This window comes from Coffea arabica, chromosome 11e (assembly GCF_036785885.1).
Source record: "Coffea arabica cultivar ET-39 chromosome 11e, Coffea Arabica ET-39 HiFi, whole genome shotgun sequence".
Lineage (NCBI taxonomy): Eukaryota > Viridiplantae > Streptophyta > Magnoliopsida > Gentianales > Rubiaceae > Coffea > Coffea arabica.
The window spans coordinates 28,913,972-28,933,387 of NC_092331.1; the positions used below are offsets into that span (position 1 = coordinate 28,913,972).

At 33.0% G+C, this 19,416-nt stretch overlaps 1 protein-coding gene across 1 annotated transcript; it reads left to right on the top strand.

Annotated features, from left to right (window-relative positions):
* Positions 1 to 2,439: 2,439 nt before the first annotated feature.
* On the top strand, positions 2,440 to 5,163 carry LOC113718183 (uncharacterized). The gene is made up of 6 exons (XM_027243103.1): positions 2,440 to 2,544; positions 3,119 to 3,336; positions 3,446 to 3,626; positions 3,751 to 3,836; positions 3,932 to 4,023; positions 4,892 to 5,163. Exons 1-6 carry the CDS (start codon positions 2,440 to 2,442, stop codon positions 5,161 to 5,163), a joined length of 954 nt encoding a protein of 317 aa, XP_027098904.1.
* Positions 5,164 to 19,416: the final 14,253 nt, after the last annotated feature.

Consider the following 19,416-nt stretch of genomic DNA (forward strand, 5'->3'; position numbering starts at 1 on the left):
CTATCATATACACCTACTAGAGTCATTACCCTTCATTACCAACCATCATAGATAACCACAACATCATGATCACATTAAACCAGAAAATTCATCAATAAAATAAAAACTTCACCAATTCATCTCAAACCAATAAATAAACCACAAATTTCAGCACTTTAGCTACCACTAAGCACATCTTAAGCTTCATTAAGTGTAGGAGGAAGTTCAATCACCACTTACCTAGTAAACAAGAGAGAAGGAGTTGTAGGACACCTTAGCTTCCTTGAACACTTTCACAAAATCACTTACTAGCACCAAATGGAGGGATTTTATGGAGTAGAAACAAATTTCAGCAATTGGTTTGGATGATTTGCACTAGATGGTAGCTAAAAGTTTGAAGAGTTTTCTTCCCTCTTAAGCTCAAGATGGCCGGCCAACATGGAGAAAGAAAGAGTGAATATTTGGTCAATTTTGAGATATTTAATCAAATGGTAAAGAAAGGTCAAAAAGGTGAATAGTTGTCTTAGGCTTCAACCAATGGAAGTGTGACACTTGTCACTCCATTAAATGCATTTCTATCCTTTTGTTTCCTCTCACATCAATCACATCTCATCCTCTACTTATCTCTTAACACCCGATAAATTTCACCCACTATCCGGAACTTAACCTAATTGGTCGAATTTTTCCGAACTTTTCGCCCTAGTGGGTCCCACATCCGGTATACACTCTTAATTTCTCAAAAACTAACCGATACTAGAAAAATCATTTAAAAACTATATTTACTCATAAAATTGATCTAGAAAAATTTTCTAATAAAGAAAATGCAGAAAACGTGCAATTAAGAAAAGTACGGGTCCTCACATTTATGCTCTACACTAGTATTGGTACTGGTTTGATTCTCCATGGTGTAGTGCATAATATTTTTCCTTAAAGAAACAAAATAAAAGAATGAATGCAAAAACCAAAATTAATTATGAGTTTTGAAAATTTATAAACAAGAGATTTTTATCAATATATCAATCTATGCCTTGTATCTATTTCTTTCACAAGTCAGTTAAGCATTTAGTAATTCAAATGAAAATTTTCTTTACATCTAACGATATTACCAAGACACATTCTTATATTTGTTTTATACCTAATGATGTCAATTTAGTTTAATTCTTTTTGCCAATAGCTTAATTAATATTTAGATCCAACATAGTAAATTTTTTCCTTTCAAAAAAAGGGACCTGAAGCCAAATAGACTTGTTTGATTCTTAGTTGTGTAAGGATAAAATATTAAGAAAAGGTGATTATAGATTATAGCTATAACCATCTTAATATAAAATCATAAATAGATTCACTTATCATGTATGTTTTATTGATGATATTGGTGTCACACATAAAATTTAAAAGCAAGAAAGGAGCAAAAAAATACCAAAGAAAGTCAGATCTTTTTATATAAAAAACAAATGGTAATATTATCATAAGAACGTAAACAAACTCAAGAGGCCATAAACACGCGATGAAGCGAGTGTTTTGATCTATCTACCACCAACTCTCTTATTCTATTTTGGTTTATTTGTATATTTTGTATTCAACTTAGAGATTTGGTTTTTTTTGCTAACTTACTTTATGTTTTTCTCTTTGTTTCACTAACTCTTGTTCGATACTTATGATTGACTAAGGAGAAATTTTTTTAAAAATTATTTGCTTTTAACTTCTTACTAGTACTAGATTTTAAATTGATGTCCGTTTACATCTCTTTGATATGTGTAGATTTAAATTAGACTACCTTGTGTTTCATCTTCAGAGCTTCTCAAGTTAACACTTCTTATAAAATCTTGTCTATCTAATCCATTTACCTCCATAGTAAATGATAAATATTTTGCATACTTGAATAATTCAATTTCTTTTTCAATCTTCATAATCAAATAAACAAAATAATTAAATGAAGAATCTATTTGAGTTAAAAGATTTATAGAAATTAAATGCTGAAAAGGAGACGGACTATGCATATATTATTTTCAATTCATTTTTAACCATTTATTGCATGATATGTACTTCTTCCCTAAAATATGTTTATTGTTTGTTTGTATTGTGGTTTGAATACATTGGATTTGATATCTTTCAAAACTGGTATGTAGATTTTGCGAATATTACTTTTGCCAATCCAATGAATAAAGACAAAACGTAAAAGCTATCCATCCTCTAATCCTTGTTCCCTTGTTTATTCTATATCCTCCTTACATTTTTTCCTTTTCTTGTCTCAATTAATGACAAATAAATACTTACTAGATTATGTGGATTCTAACTACTTTCAAATAATCTACCTCACTATTATGATTGTTTCAAGTACAACAAGAACATTTATACAAATGACGACAGAAAAGCAAATACTTCTGTGAAGACTTTGGTGTTTAGATATTTTCTAGGAGCGTGAAGACCTAATCTCCATTCAAGTTCATTTGATAACTCACAATGTCAAAACCTTACTATTCTTCTTCACAATCCAACAAATGGTCAAATCTTGAAAATTTTCTTCATTCTGTGGTTCCAGTGGTTCCTTCAAATGTTCTTCCTCAGGTATCAATAATCTAGATTTACAATGATAATCTTTCTCAATTTTTGATATCTGAAACATGATTTTGACTTTATGTTCATGGATTACAAACATGCGAGGTATTATTTTAAATCTCAAAATTTTAACAGACATATGTATGTCAATTGTGCTACTTAACTGAAAAAGTTCATTTTTGTCCATTGGATCCTATATCAAATAGTTTTATTTTCCTCCAGTCAACTTACCTATTTCAATTAATTTTGAATATTAATTACTTTAAACGAATATTAGTTTATGCGATTTTTATTTTTCTAGTATTGCACTTCTACCTATTTTCTATTTATGGATCTATATGAGCAAATGATACATCGTATAAGTTTCAAAATTTATACATCATTTTTTCAATAATTTCACTATTTCCACTTTTTATCATTAGAATTATATTCTTCAATTAGTTAAACAAAATTATGGCATAAACAATTATCTTTTCATTTATCTCTTACATTTTTATTTTTTAAATTATTTCTACCCCATTAATCAATGTAAGTATCAATGTTTATTTATTACATAATTTTTTATACTTCTCAAATATTACAGAGTCACATAGAAGACATTACCAATATTTGGCTCTTTGATGATAAAGATACTGTTGAATACTTTAAATTGGAAGATCTTTGGAGATCTTTTGAAGAATGGAGTGCTTATGGTGTAGGAACCCCTATTGTGTTAGACCATGGCAAAAGTATTGTGCAGTACTATGTTCCATATTTATCTGCAATACAAATTTACAGCACTAAAACTCGTACAGCGGTGAGGTATCACACCTATAAATCTACTTTCTTTGTAATTTTAATATAATATATTGGTTTTAACTTTATCTATATGTATTTTATTGATTTATTAATCTTACTTATACTTTTATAGAAATTTAGGAGCAAATGTCAATGCTTCTAAGAAAGACATTGAATTTTTTGGAGATGACATCTTAGCAAATACAAGTTTCAAGGATGAGAATCCCTGCCCCAGAATTAATCGGTTGGGTTATCTCTATTTTCAATATCATGATACTTCCTCCCCATATTGGAGGGTTCCCCTTGCAGACAAGGTAAATAATAGTTCTAATTTTATAAACATGTATTATAGTGCTTAATACTCATGTTTTACAATACTTCCAATATTTAAGTTTAAATTTGAGGTAAAAAGTGAAATCACTCACATGTAAATAATAGATAATGGATTTCATGCCAAATTATCCAAGACTTCTATCATTAAGGAGTGTTGATCTATCTCCTGCAAGTTGGATGTCAATTGCCTGGTAAAATCCATTCTAGATACTCTATTAATTTTACACTCTTTTAATATCTAAACTTAAGTGATATTCAATAACAATTATTGTTCATATTTAATTAGGTACCCTATTTATCACATTCCAACTAAATGGTATGTAAAGGATTTGGCAACATGCTTCCTTACGTACCATACATTGTCTTCATGTTTTCAAGGTAAGCCTTTTTTATAAGTTTTCTATTTTGGTGACAAAATAAGTTTGCTTGACTTTTGCTCATATTAAATTATTAACAACAAAATAGAGACTTACTTATGTAGAAGACTTTTCCTTATACTGCACCTTCTATGAATACTTGTAGAAAGCATCTTCATGGGAATAATTTTGATATATTTTTTGCATGAGTTAAGAACTAGACTAAGAGAATTCTAGTAATTAATATTGTGTATTAACTAGATTAGATTTCATTTTTTCTTGAGATTTGAATATTACAAGTCTATCACAATATTATACATGAGAAGAGATTTTTTTATTTATTTAATGTTACAACTAGAGAATTTTGCTCTTATAACTCTTAACTAGCATCACAACGAAAAAAGAGTTTTATGTATACGTAATTTCCTTACTAAAGAATCTAAAGAATATGGAGTTTTTTTGGAAGGAAAATCTTGACAATGGGAATTCAATCTTTCTTCCTTATGTTGCATCTATTATTCAGAGAATTACTATACCTATTAATCTAAATTATCTGTTATCTTTATAAAATACAAATTGGATAATACTTATTTAAAATGTAACAAACAGAATAGTTAAATGGATAGATGTAAAAGTAATAAGGATAGACGTTTCTTATGAAAATATAAAAATTAATATTCACCTAAGAATTTTTCCCCAAAACATATTATAGAAAAAGAATGTCAATAGATTAAATCAAATAGTTCATGTGAAATTGTTTATTTTTGTTGCAATTTAGCACATCTTCACATAATCTTGAAATCAGAGAAATATATCCCATAATCAATTGTTGTAAAAATTTAATTTATAGTGCATAAGTTTTTTTTAAAAATTTTTTAACTGTGCTACAGATTCTGCAAGGGATTATGACTATGATCATCAAAAAGATGTTAGAGCAACTCAAATTTCTGAAGCAATGGAAGAAAATAAGGAGAAGTTTCATAGCCAAATTGTACTTCCTTCATTTGGCCTAACTACTTACAAAATGCAAGGAGATCTTTGGAAGAACAAAAATACAAGTGATGAAAAAAAATTAGTTGATCTTGAAAGTGCAGCTGATTCTTGGCTAAAACAACTTGATTTTTACCATCATGACTTTAGTTTTTTTAAAAGGAATTCTTAAATTGTAACTAGTTTGTTATTGTGTTTTGTATTTAATAAGTTTGTTATCTTGTGATTGTTTGGAACTTTCCTTGAGAAATAGTTCAAAAATATAGAAATAAAACTCTATATTTTATTTGTACTTTATTCTATTCCTTTTGGGTGTTGTAACAATGATAATTAAGTTACAAAATAGAAGATTTGAAATATTACTTTTTTTCCCATTAAGAGATAGTTCAAACCTCCTGAATATTGTTCTTGCTAACAAATAGTTTTGATATGCAAATCTAGAAAATATGCATTTCACATTGAAAAATTTATAGTTTCCACTATACTATGTCTACCATGTCGGTTTTTGAATAAAATGTTGTGTAAAATAATAACAAAACTCTAAGGACATTATTTTAAATTTAAATATCATGGCAAAAACCTCAACAGTCATTAAACTATTACCCGCATCAACTTTTGACCATCAAATAATTTTTCATTACAAATCAGCCATTCAACTAATTAATCAGCACACCCATGGTTGTTTCATTGATTTTTTCTCTTAATCTACAAAATAATCAAAATATGTGTCAAAATACAAAGGTATTTTTGTCTTTTAACATCCCAAGAACACTGAAAAGTGATAAGTAAACTCCGTACAATAATTCAATGTAGTAAAATGCAATCAAGACAATTAGAAAATCATTTTATACCCATTTTGAGAATAATGTTGTCTTACTGAAAATCCTTTTCAAGAGCAACAACTAGGCGAAAAGGAGGAGAAGTAAACCTCAAAGGACAAATTCAATTCAGAAAAAATACAATCAATTAAAACAAGGGTAAATTATTTTTTAGCTCCCTGTGGTTTAGTGCTTTATGACATAATCTCCTATAGTTTAAAAACCTATGTATAACCCTCTCAAGGTTTGGGTTAAAGTGCCACCATTACATTTTCTGCTAGAACTGACGGTCAATAGTAAAAAGTTAAAGTTAAGCTAATAAATTGATAAATTCATCTTTCGCTACCTTTTTTTTTCTTTGTTGTTTTTCTTTCCTTCATTTTTTTTATGGGAAGAGAAGAGATGATTTTGAAAACCTATAATTTGACCTACAAAATATTAATTTTCTCCAAATAAAATAGAGGCGGAAGGGAAATAAAAAAATAAATAAGAAACAGAAAAGATAGAAGGGACATATAAAAAAAAAGAAACAAAAAATGTTAAATCTTTTTTTTTACTACAAATATCATTATAGGATTTTCAACCAAATCTTTAATGGTATTTTTTTATTTCTTATTTATCTATTTCTTATTTCAGTTTCTTATTTTTTATGTTTGGAGGGGAAAAAAGAAGTAATGAAAGGGTAAATTTGTCATATTATTAGTTTGACTTGACTTTTTACTATTGACCATTAGTTTTAATAAAAAAATTAACGGTGACATTTTAATCCAAATCATGAGAAGGTTATATATAAGTTTTCTAATTATTGGAGGGTTATGTGGTAAAATATCAAACTATAGGGGGTAAAAGGTAATTTATCCTTAAAATAATGATAAATTCATCACCATACCATCTTTAGGCCAAACTTGCCTCATAAAAAATAGCAATTGGGTCATAACAAAGAAGAAGGGAAACGAGGAGGGTGTCCATAAGGAAGGAAAAGGTGAAAAGAGAATTGATGCTCCTTCAATCAAGAAAGGAGATGACTATCATAAAGTGGGTCAAGTAAGTGATGGACAAAAATACCCTTACATTTTGACACATATTCTGATTATTTTGTAGATTAAAAGCAAAAATTGATAAAATGGTCATGGGTGTGCTAAGTAGTTAGTTGAGTGACTAATTTGTAACCAAAAATTGTTTGATGGTCAAAAGTTGATATAGGCAATAGTTTAATAGTTGTTGAGGTTTTTTGCCCTAAAGATTAACTTCTTTTTACTTTAGATTAAATTTTACTTATTGTTACGTTCGATACTATTATATCATAACAATACTACAAGCATGAATGGAGTTATGAATAGTAGAAAATGGGCCGGTTATCATCTAAATATGATTAACTCTGAGGGCTTTAATACGGTGAATTGATTTTAGTGTTGTAATGTCTTGGTTGTATGCTTCTTTGATGCTTTGTGACATGTACTGAGATAGACGTTAGCTTGACTTTGTGTGAGCCATTGATCTTTTTCATTTTGAATGGGGGCTATTAATGTATTTGGTTTGATAGTGATGGTCATTGTTTAGTCAGGTAGCTACCTTCTCTTTTGCAGCAAAAATAGTGTAGAATAATTTCTCTTTCTCAACTATGAATTTGGAAGCGGGGGTGATAATTTGTGAGAGGAGCTGTGGATTGAAGATAAATCTCACAAGTGAGATTGTTTATAGCCATTACAAAAGTGTACTATACCTCATTCTCTCTACCTTGTTGTTTTTAGGTATGATTTTGTCTATTTTTGCCTTTGCAGGATTTTTGTTTTTCTAAAATGATTAGTGTTTAATCAATATGTGAGAATACAAGTATACTAATTTGTAATTTGTCCTTTATTGAATTTACTTTAGCTTTGATACTGTATTTTGATTTCAAATATCAAAAGGCATTCTTACAAATTCCTATCTAGTAAGCAAACATATTATAAATAACACTTGAGATAATTGCATTTGATAAGTAACTTAAGAAATTTCATTTATCATTATTAATGTTTTACAAATTTGATTTTAGAAATCTTTTTAGTGAATATTCTACCATGATAAAGTATATTTATCTAAGGTGCAAGAAGCAAATGTGATTGATCCCTAATTTCCTTTGGCCAAGTAAAGTAATATATGGAAGCACAATAGATACAACTAGGAACACACACAACACAAAAAAGGAAGCAAAAGGATAAAGATATTAGACCAAAAAAAGTATAAAATAAAAGACTGAAGTAATGTTAACTAAAAATACTAGAAATCTAACACTTGTCTTAAAATTCATTTTTTCTTTGAAAAAGGAAACTATCAAAATCCCATCAAATTATCATGTCTATTGCATTCTTCTTAGACTTATGCATTGTGGTCAGAGAATTGAATCTTAGATGGCATCTTGATGTGGTTGTCATCCTCCCAAATTGTACTATGATGATGTAAGGCCCGAAAACAACCAATGAGACAATTAACAAGAAAGCAAGGCTGCTTGGGAGTAGAAGCGATAATCAATTTAAAAAGCACAAACGTAACAGTAAGTAAATAAAAAGGAAGGAATTGCAAACCAATTAACCACACAGCTCCTCTTGAGCTTGTAGATTAATTCAAACAAGCTACTTCAAGTTGATGAATTACAATCACTCTTGTGTACAAAGGAAGGTTCACCTCCTCCTTGCCCCGAAATCCACTCGGTCAAGCCAGGACGTTTTACTATCCCTCAGGACAACCCTCACAGAGCTACACTCATGAAAGATTCACTCACAAATGAAAAGCTTACAAGAACCTCACACCACTAAGACTACAAATCTTCTTTGAAGAGTATTTTCTCACTAAAATCTCTCTAGATCCTTTGTATCTTCAGTGTGCCAAAGTTATTTGAAATATTTGACCAACCACTATTTATATAGAGCCAAGAAAGTGCCTCATAAATGCTTCCAACGGATAGAAAGTAGCTGAACAGTCAACTATCCGTTGGCAGTGTCGGACGTCCGATAGCCCTGTTTTATGCGTCCGACAGCAGGCAGAGAGTTTAAGAGATTTTCTTCAATTCTTTCGGACGTCCGGTAGGCTGGTTTTCTGCGTCCGAAGGTATGATGTAAAACTGGGAATTTTTCTTCAATTCCTTAGGACGTCCGGTAGGCTGGTTTTCTGCGTCCGAAGATACTCAATGGTTGTCGGACGTCCGATGCAGTCTTTTTGAGTGTCCGACAGCTTTCAGTAACCTTTATCTTCTTTCAATAGCACTTGTTCATGGAATCATATAACTTCATAACTGAAAATATTTCTTGGAGAGATATTAGTATCATCCATTTGTTTTGTAAACATCAAAAGATAGGGATCAAGATCAACATTCTCCCCCTTTTTGATGATGACAAAACAATGGATGGAAAGAAACAAAAATAAGTATAAGCTCCCCCTCAATCATCGCAACCAAAACTTTTAAGAGCCAAACTCATAATCTCAGAGTAACTCCCCCTTACACATTGCATCCATCTCTCCCCCTTTTTGTCATCATAAGATGAGAGTAATAACCAGCAACCATAATCCAACAACAATAACAGAGAATCCAATATTCCAAACAAAAACAGAGAAATGATACCAGAATTCAGCAATACCAACATACCAACATATCACAGAGAGATTAGCAAATCATCGTTAGATCAGAATAGTTCTTTTCTCTCCTTTTTTGACATCATACAGATTCAGTAGTATTCAAAAATATCAGCGAAAACTTAGATCAAAGTATTAGAAATATCAAAAGAAAAAAATATTGTGAACAAGAATCACTGCAATGATTAACAAAATCTCCTACTTGTTAAAATTAGCATCATGTCTAACTATCCACATGCATTTCATGCCTTTTTTATATTCTTTCTCACATAGCAATCACTTTTCATGTGACCTTTTTGACAACAGAAATTACACATAATCAAGGAGTGATTCACATGAACGGGTTTAATAAATCTGACTTGCCTTTTCCTGTGGATAGCAAATTCATTGGAAATAGAATTCAACATATTCTTTTGAAAACAGACTTGTTTCTTGTGTTTAAGCAACTCATTTAGACCATCCATTCTTCTTTTCAAATCACCTTGTTCCTTTTTGAACAATTCACAAACCTTTATTTTTCTATCAAGCTCAAAGTGTAAAGCAGTCTCACTCTTTTTGAAGTAATCATTTTCAGCTTTCAACTTTTTATTTTGTTGAAAAAGATTTGCATTATCTCGAAGTAAAAAACTAATTTTTTGTTTTAACTCCTTGTTTCTAGCATAAGATTCTTTCAAACTATCATGCAATTTTATAATGAAAGATTCAAGATTATCATCAGTTTCATCATCACTTTCAAATTGAGAGTTACAAGATGTTACCTCATCATCTCCAATGGCCATAAAAGCCAATTGAGCAGATTCTTCATCCTCTTCAATTTCACCATCGGAGTTGCACTCATTCCATGTGAATTGAAATTTGTTGAATCTTGGTTTTCTTCCTTCTTTCTTCTTCATCACTGGACATTCACTTGCATAGTGTCCAGGTTGGCCGCATTCAAAGCACTTATCAGTTTGCTTTTTGTTAAACTCTAGCTTCCCTTTGTTTCTCAGGTTGTTGAACTGATTTGGGAGTGAATTGCTAGGTCCACCTTTTCTGAATCTCCTCTTGTTGAGTATTCGTTTGAAACTTCTTGTGATGAGTGCGATATCATTGTCATCACCTTCTGCATCTTCTTCATCTAGGGAGGTAGAATCATCTTCATCTTGAGATGCCTTTAGAGCAATGCTCTTTCTTACTTTCGCATCCTCATCCTCTTGCATTTTGGACTTAAGTTTCAGCTCATAAGAGGTTAGAGAATTAATAAGAGATTCAATAGGCATAGTATTCAAATCTTTAGTCTCCTCAATAGCAGTCATTTTATTTTCCCAATCATTGGACAAGGCATTCAGGATTTTTCTATTTTTCTCACCAAGAGAATATTCTTTTTCTAGCACCTCTAAATCCTTAATGAGGTCATTGAATCTACAATACATCTCATCAATGTTTTAATGAGGTTGCATCTTCAAAGATTCATACTTTGTAACTAAAATGGACTTCTTTTGTTCTCTAACATTTTCACTACCTTCATGAATTTCTCTCAGTTTATCCCAAATTTCCTTGGCTGACTTCGAGCCTTTGACTCTAATAGATTCATTTGAGTCTAAAGCACAATATAACACATTCATGGCTTTTGCATTTAATGTGAGATGAGCTCTATCCGCAGCAGTCAGTTCATTTCTTATTTTTGGTCTAGATCTCTGAGTATTTTCATCTATAAGAGAGGCATCATATGGACCTTCACTAATAATAAACCACAATTCAATATCAATAGATTGCAAAAAAATAATCATTCTTTCTTTCCAACTCACATAATTTGACCCATTAAACATAGGTGGTCTAATGACAGAATGTCCTTCAAAGAACATAGCATTGTTGGTTGTCATCTTTACTCCAAAGTCGATTGAGCTTAATCTCTAGGAGACCAAGCTCTGATACCAATTGTAAGGCCCGAAAACAACCAATGAGACAATTAACAAGAAAGCAAGGCTGCTTGGGAGTAGAAGAGATAATCAATTTAAATAGCACAAACGTAACAGTAAGTAAATAAAAAGGAAGGAATTGCAAACCAATTAACCACACAGCTCCTCTTGAGCTTGTAGATTAATTCAAACAAGCTACTTCAAGTTGATGAATTACAATCACTCTTGTGTACAAAGGAAGGTTCACCTCCTCCTTGCCCCGAAATCCACTCGGTCAAGCTAGGACGTTTTACTATCCCTCAGGACAACCCTCACAGAGCTACACTCATGAAAGATTCACTCACAAATGAAAAGCTTACAAGAACCTCACACCACTAAGACTACAAATATTCTTTGAAGAGTATTTTCTCACTAAAATCTCTCTAGATCTTTTGCATCTTCAGTGTGCCAAAGTTATTTGAAATATCTGACCAACCACTATTTATATAGAGCCAAGAAAGTGCCTCATAAATGCTTCCAACGGATAGAAAGTAGCTGAACAGTCAACTATCCGTTGGCAGTGTCGGACGTCCGATAGCCCTGTTTTATGCGTCCGACAGCAGGCAGAGAGTTTAAGAGATTTTCTTCAATTCTTTCGGATGTCCGGTAGGCTGGTTTTCTGCGTCCGAAGGTATGATGTAAAACTGGGAATTTTTCTTTAATTCCTTAGGACATCCGGTAGGCTGGTTTTCTGCGTCCGAAGATACTCAATGGTTGTCGGACGTCCGATGCAGTCTTTTTGAGTGTCCGACAGCTTTCAGCAACCTTTGTCTTCTTTCAATAGCACTTGTTCATGGAATCATATAACTTCATAACTAAAAATATTTCTTGGAGAGATATTAGTATCATCCATTTGTTTTGTAAACATCAAAAGATAGGGATCAAGATCAACAGATGACACCGAACATAGAGTGCAAGTTGAAGAGGTCCAGAAAGTGTTCCAATGCCATTGGGACTCTGTGTAGAAAAAATATATATTTAGTTATTTGATTATGCTATCTAAATAATGGATATACACTTTTCGTAGTTCAATTAAATGTCTTAGAACAAGTATAATAACCATTTATTCTTTACCATAATTTTTTAAAATCACTTTCTCAAATTAGATTCAAGAGAAAATATTGTGCTTACGCACCTACTAAATGGAATTTAAAGTAGTAATAAGAAGAAATATATTAGCATTACTTGCCACAACATTATAATTAAATTTGGGTGAAATATAGCATATCTAGACAATATCATTGAGAAGGTTAGTAAGCAATAACAAAACTGGCATGTACTTAACACATTTTATCTTGACCATTAGTCTACACCAAAAAACAAAAATTAAACCATATGTTTAGAGATAATTATACATAATTAATTAGTTGCGAGTCCATTGTAACAAAAAAACTAGTAATACCTACCATAACTGTCGATGGCGAAAGATACATGCTGATGTTCAAAGATATACAAATTACACCAATGAATATAGACTTTTACTTCTCGGCATGCCAAAAACCAAGGATAATGCTAACCACAATGGCAACTGCAACTACCTTAGCCATGAGCAAATAAATGATGCTTCGCCACCAAAATAAGAAAAAATATGTAGATTGATAGGGTGCATATTAGTTAGCAATTTTGCAAATTTTTTTTTATGATTTTAGCCAAATATTGCATTAATCGATTGATTCTACTTATATTGGAAACTAGCATTGATTGTAGGAATTTGGAATGAAAAAGAGTGAAAAGAAGTTAAATGAAGAGATTTTCTAGCAGAAGACTTTGAATTTGTTCAGCGTGGGCATGCCAGAATTAAACTTTCAAGTCCGGAAAGATCGGGATGGACAATCATGCAGTTTCCTAATGCAAGTCATATTCCAAGCTGGATGTTTAGCTGAACATTGGATAGATTCCTTTCCTTATCAGATGCACCATTCAAATTAGGAGACAATATCTAATTAAGAAACAATTGACATTATCCTTTGAGGATTCCTTTTTCATGAGGGTGATGTGGGTTAGACTTACAAGTTATAAATTCCTAATTATCAAATCAATTAAGCCCAATTACCTTGACTTTCGCAAGTTTATGGGTAAAAGAAATATAGTGATAATTAGGGTCGATCCCATAGAGAAGATCATCAACTATTGATGGTTTTCGAACTCCTCTATTATTTAGACTATCGTAAATAAAGCAAGTAAATCTACACTACTAACATACAACAAAAGTAGTAAAATTAACAAAAAAAACAAATATGCCTAGAGTTATGTGTGATGACCCCACCTCTCCCTAGAGCCTACCCAAGGGTTTGGTGGACTGTCTGCCCAACTCTCACCAGGACTCACTCACTAACAATTCCAAATCAATAACACTAAAATCCATTAATATAACATTTACATGTCACAAAACGTCCAAATATTCAAGGCAAAGTACAAATCAAAGGAAAAGAGCTTAATCAATTAGTACCATACTACAGTGTTAGTCAAATACCAACTCAAGATATCCTATTACAAACCATTACTATTCTTGTCTCTCTCATCCCCGTACCCTGTTAAGGAAAACAAATAATGGAATGAGCTAAAAATCCAGTGAGGTTCCAAGAACACATATATTCAAATTGGCACGACATCAGTCACATATCTCAAAATCTTAAAGTGAAGAAAGTAAGAAACTAATACGATGGCTCCTGCCAGGATCTAGGCAGAGCACCCAGGATTCAAACCTTGATACAACTGATACGATGGCTCCTGCCAGATTCCAGGCATCTCACTTAGTCCCGTACAGTGTTTCACTTACAGCCAGTCCAGCAACAATGTTTTCCGAGTCTGTTGACACTCCGTCAACCTTTGAAGTATAGTAATAATATCCGTAGATCACCACTTTACTCCAATTTCCTTCCACCGTTCAACCCCCTACCGGGGCCAAACACCAGGCAGTAACAATGGTGGTAATACTCGAGTATACCGATTCTAGTGGACCATATCCAGTGAATTAACAATAATCAGTGGAGAATTAGTATTCAGTGGAGTAAACAGTATATAGTACCCATGGCTCGCTAGTCTCCTCGATCAAACCCTTGTTGGCTCGATTTGACCAACTAACTAGTGGAGTTTAGGATCCCAAGCAGTGAATATAATCGATGAGATAACATCTCCAACTGACTTTCAAGTCATGTATATGTATATCAGTTCACTTGCAAACCGTTCACTTATAAACAGAATATCAAGAGCTCAGTTAAGTTAGGTCAAGTGCGATAAAGTACATACTCGCCTATGCAATAATAAGCCAATTCAAGCAACAAGTCATATTTTTGGGCAACAAATAGCATGGAACATGCAAGTAGAACACTCACCAATTGATCACAACCTTTTTACATCAAACCATGGTTCTTTCTCTGGTCACTCTCGAGTCCTGTGGTCATATAAGCTATCAAGAGTCTAGCCATTTCATGCCAATATCAATGCAAACTATGAATTTCAAAACTTCACTTAGCCAATAAAGCAATTTATAGGTTTAACCCCCATATACCTTTCAAAAGTGCACAGTTTTCTTGTTCAAATCCAAGGGAGAAACCCCATGCATCAATGTAGCAAGCATGATACAGTGCAAGAACATGTCGCTTATAGCCAAGACTTGTGAAGAAAATGGGACAAGAATCTCTAGGTTCAAAGTTAGTTCAAGTAATCAGATTAAGGACTACCATCTCACCTAGCCATACTCAAGTACAATCTTAAAGATGCTACACTATTCCAAGCGAAAACATTTTAAGGAAATTACTTCCAAGTCAACTAAGTAAACTCACTCCAAATCATATAGTTTCTAGTTCAATTCAAGGGAAAAATTCATGTATATGTTAGGTCAATTATTCAAATAAAAGATAGTGCAAAAATATCTCCTTTCCATCCACGAATTTGAGCTTAAAACTGTCCAAAATAGTTTGGTTGTTAGGCTGGAAATTCAACATTTGAAACAAGAAAAAGTGAGGTTGTTACCTCCTAAAACCTATAATTTTTTTCCGCTCTCATGATAGGATTATGGTATAATCAAGCATTTAGGGTATTAACAAGATAATTTCACCATACAAAACCAAGAGAAAAGCTAAATACAATTGCTCTCTTTCTCTCTCTCAACCAGTTTTGAACAAATTTTCAGATTTGGTGACATTCTTTGAAAAAGTATAACTTGAGTTCCTTAAGTCAAAAAATCACAAAACTTACGCCGTTAGAAAATAGATTCAAAGCACTAACAGCCTTTGGAAGAATCTTCATGAAATTCAACTCATAGATTAGCCAAATTTCAGATTATAAATCCCTGCTATTACAAGTGTAGAAACATAACAGTCATGATTTTCAAGAAAATTTACAGATTTTAGGGTCTTTATAGAAATTGATAGCCCCACCTCCCCCTAAGGCGAACTAGAGGGTTCGGCGGACCGCCTGCCTAGCTTTTGCCAAGACTACAGAGCCAACACACACGCAAACCTTACGTAACGTGCGATAGAGCCCCAAGAAACCAACAATCAGAGATTACTAAGCCGAAAATAGGATTACCAAACCATATGGTGAAATGGAACTTCAACTACACTTCAACGAAAATGAAACGAAAACAAAAAAATGGAACGAAACGCGGCCACGTCACAATCCGGTCAAGATTTGGCCGGACATCCGGCCGGATTCAAGGCAGTGAGCACCCTAATTTTTTTTCAAAATTCCTTGCTAATCCGGCCAGATATCCCACCAAGAACTGGCTGGATGTACCGCCGGATTCTGTGAATAGTGTTCCCGCCAACATTTTTCTTTTCTCGATCAAACTCTGCACTCACCTGGTTTCCCAACGGATACAAGAAGAGTTCACCAAAGTCAAATAAAAGTACCATCTCATACTCTGAATTTACATGGTTAAACACTTAGAAATGTATACATTGGATGTTTCAAGAGTTTAACTAGCAATACAAGTCGGAATATCACCAGTGATCAAAGTAAAATTAGGTTTTGTTCTTATACAGAGGAGCATAATCAAAAGGGATGTCTATCACTAGCTCTACTCTTTTTCCTCAAAATCATGGTTTCCAACATGTTGAACCCTGTAAGGAAAACAAAGGTAATGGGAAGGGGTGAGCTTATGCTCAATGAGATACCAGAAATACAAACAATCAAGACTCATGAAGATTTACTTTTAATCAATCAAATAAACTCGCCAAATAAGGAAATGAATAAACATCTCAAGTAGAAGGATACAGGTGGCTCTCAAGAGCCAAATTCCCGTTGTAGTACTTGATCCAAACTCGTTGACCCTCCGTCAATATTTAATGAAACAAACATGTCCGTAGACCCCTCTTACACCAAATCCCGTTGACTAAATATACCCCTTACCGGACCTGAATGCCAAACAGGAATAGGAATGGTAATACTCGAGTATACCGGAAATCTAGAGTCTCCAATACCCAAAGATTTCCCAGGAACAGTCCCCATGGTTTGTTAATTTTCCTCGATCAAGCCCTTGCTGGCTCGATTCCATTAACTCCCCATGGGGTTGAGCTCAGGTTTAACAAGATGGTCGTCGGATTCACCTCCAAACGATATCAGGTCATGCACAGTAACAGATTCCAATTTATACAGTAAGCAGTCACACAGGCAAGAGAGATGAGTGTGATAAAGTATACCCTTGTCTCGTCTAGAATAAACAGATATTACAGTCATTCAAGTCACGAATTGCAGGTACAAGTAGTCAGGTAAGCAACAAGTCATGCAAGTGGTACACTCATCAGTTCAAGCGGAGATAACTTCAAAAGTTTTCACCCAAAGTAGGGCTTTGATCACCGAGAAACCCTAAAATAACCAAGATAAAACAATTATGATCCCCACATCCACAAACCTAGTAAACGGAATGCACAATTGAGGCTCGACTACAAGTCGTAAGCCTATCCGAATGAACTATGAATGCAAAGATACAAGAGTGTGGTTTCGGGGTGAAAAAGTAACAGTTGGTTCTAAAACATGTACAACTCCAAAACCCTTCTTTTCGAGCCAAAATCAACCCAAATTTAAAGGAATCAAGTAGCCCTAAAAATTAGACAGCACTTCCCATTGTATTTCGCTATTTTTCAGCTATTCATGGCTTCATTTTTTCCTCAACTCAGCCCAATTCAACACGTAAGTAAACTTAACACAATAGCTCCTCAACTAGGCTCAAATTCATCCAAATTACAAGTCAATTCTAGCAATGCAACCATCAAAATCAAAGCTGGAAACCAGTTTTAAAGACGAATGGCTAAGTAGTAGGTTTGCCATCTCTCGGCATTTTGGTCACAACTAAAGCTATGCTTATCAGTTTAGGGTAAATTTTATGGCGTTTCGAAACTAAGACATAGACCTACATTTCCTATGAAAACATCGACACCCAATTCTTGCATTTTCAAGGTCAAAAATCGAAATCTCAGGGAAAACAGAAAACTGTCCGTGAAATAGAGCATTTGGGTAGTCAAGGGTATTTTAGTCATTTCACAAGCTACCTTGTTCTGATTGAGATGAAATTTACAGGTAGCTAGCTAATTCAATTGCCTACAACTTTCCTGTTTTGAGCAAGACCTAATTTGACCTCTCTCATGGACAAACATGCAGTGCAAAAACAGGGTAGATTCCACTATCAATGCTGAAATTTTCTTTAGGCAAGTCAATCTAGTACATAATACTCCAATATTTCACATACAAAGCTATCAAACAATGGCTAATCATTAAGCTTCATATGAGGGCAGAAAATTCACCAATAAATCTGAAATTTCCATAATACTATTTCAACCCATGAAATTTTCCCATAAAGCTACCAAAACTACAACTTTAAGCTACTAGTTTACACATATATGAAATAGAGGGAAGTTGCTAGCCAAAGTTACCTTAAACCTTAGCAAAAAGGCTGCCAACACCTTTATCTTCCCAAATCACTCCACAAAAACCCTTAAGCTTCCTTAGAGATCTACTTTTATGGACTAGTTTGCAAAACTAACGGTTGAAACTCAAGATTCAAGCAAGTTTGGGAGTTGGAAAATGAAGTTTCTCTCTTGTTTTTTTCTCTCAAAACAGCCGGCCAAGCTAGAGGAAAAATGGAGGAAGTTTGGTAAAAAATTTGGTTTAGTAAAGGTAAGAAAGACTTGGTCAAGTCCAACTTCCAATGGGTTCGCGACACTTGGCTTTCTAGAGTTTAACCTCATCCTTTTGTCTACCAAGACCAATCTATCTTGTGAACCTCTAATTAAATCCTAGCACCTTGTCAAATAATATCCCTTTATGCAAAACTTCACCTAGTCATCAAAAATTTATCGCACTTACCACACTAACAGGTCCCACGTCCATAATGCACTTCAAACTTTACATGAACTAACTCATACCAGAAAAATGATTTAAAACTATACTTATAAAATTCTCTAGAAAATTAATATAATCAAATAAAGTAAGGAAAATGCACGCGAAAAAATAAAATAAAATAAGAAAAATTTTGCGGGTCCTCACAGAACCAAATCCTGAATTTTATACCGTTGGAAACTCTATGAGTCTAGTTTCAAATGCAACAAACGGAACTCAATTCCGATTTTTCTGTACGATGTTATAGCCAATTTCCCAAAACTGTACAAAGTTTCCTGTGAAAATTTCCAGATTGCTAATAATGTAAGAAAATGCAACTTTCACTAACAAAACCTCACTCCCTTGACTCAAATTCAACATACACTTGTAGTATAAAGTCTCATAGAGTGTTTTGAGTAAAATTGAATTTAAAATCATCATAAAAATTTGGAATTCATGGCTGAATATTAAATCCCTGTTCTTGGCCAGCTTGCTCATGATTTCTCAATTATTTTTCCAAACATTTCTTCAACTAATTTCCCAAAATTTCAGGCAAACCTAGCTAACACATCCATAAAATTCTATCACCAACACAACCCTAGGTATATATAGTCAAAATCTTAACAAGAAAGCTATCATAAGTGCATCCAAACCCTAAGAATTCAAGTACAAAGTTCAAGGTTCATTGACTTGAAATAATTTCAAGATTCACCATAAGTTTCTCCACAAAATTCCCAAGAT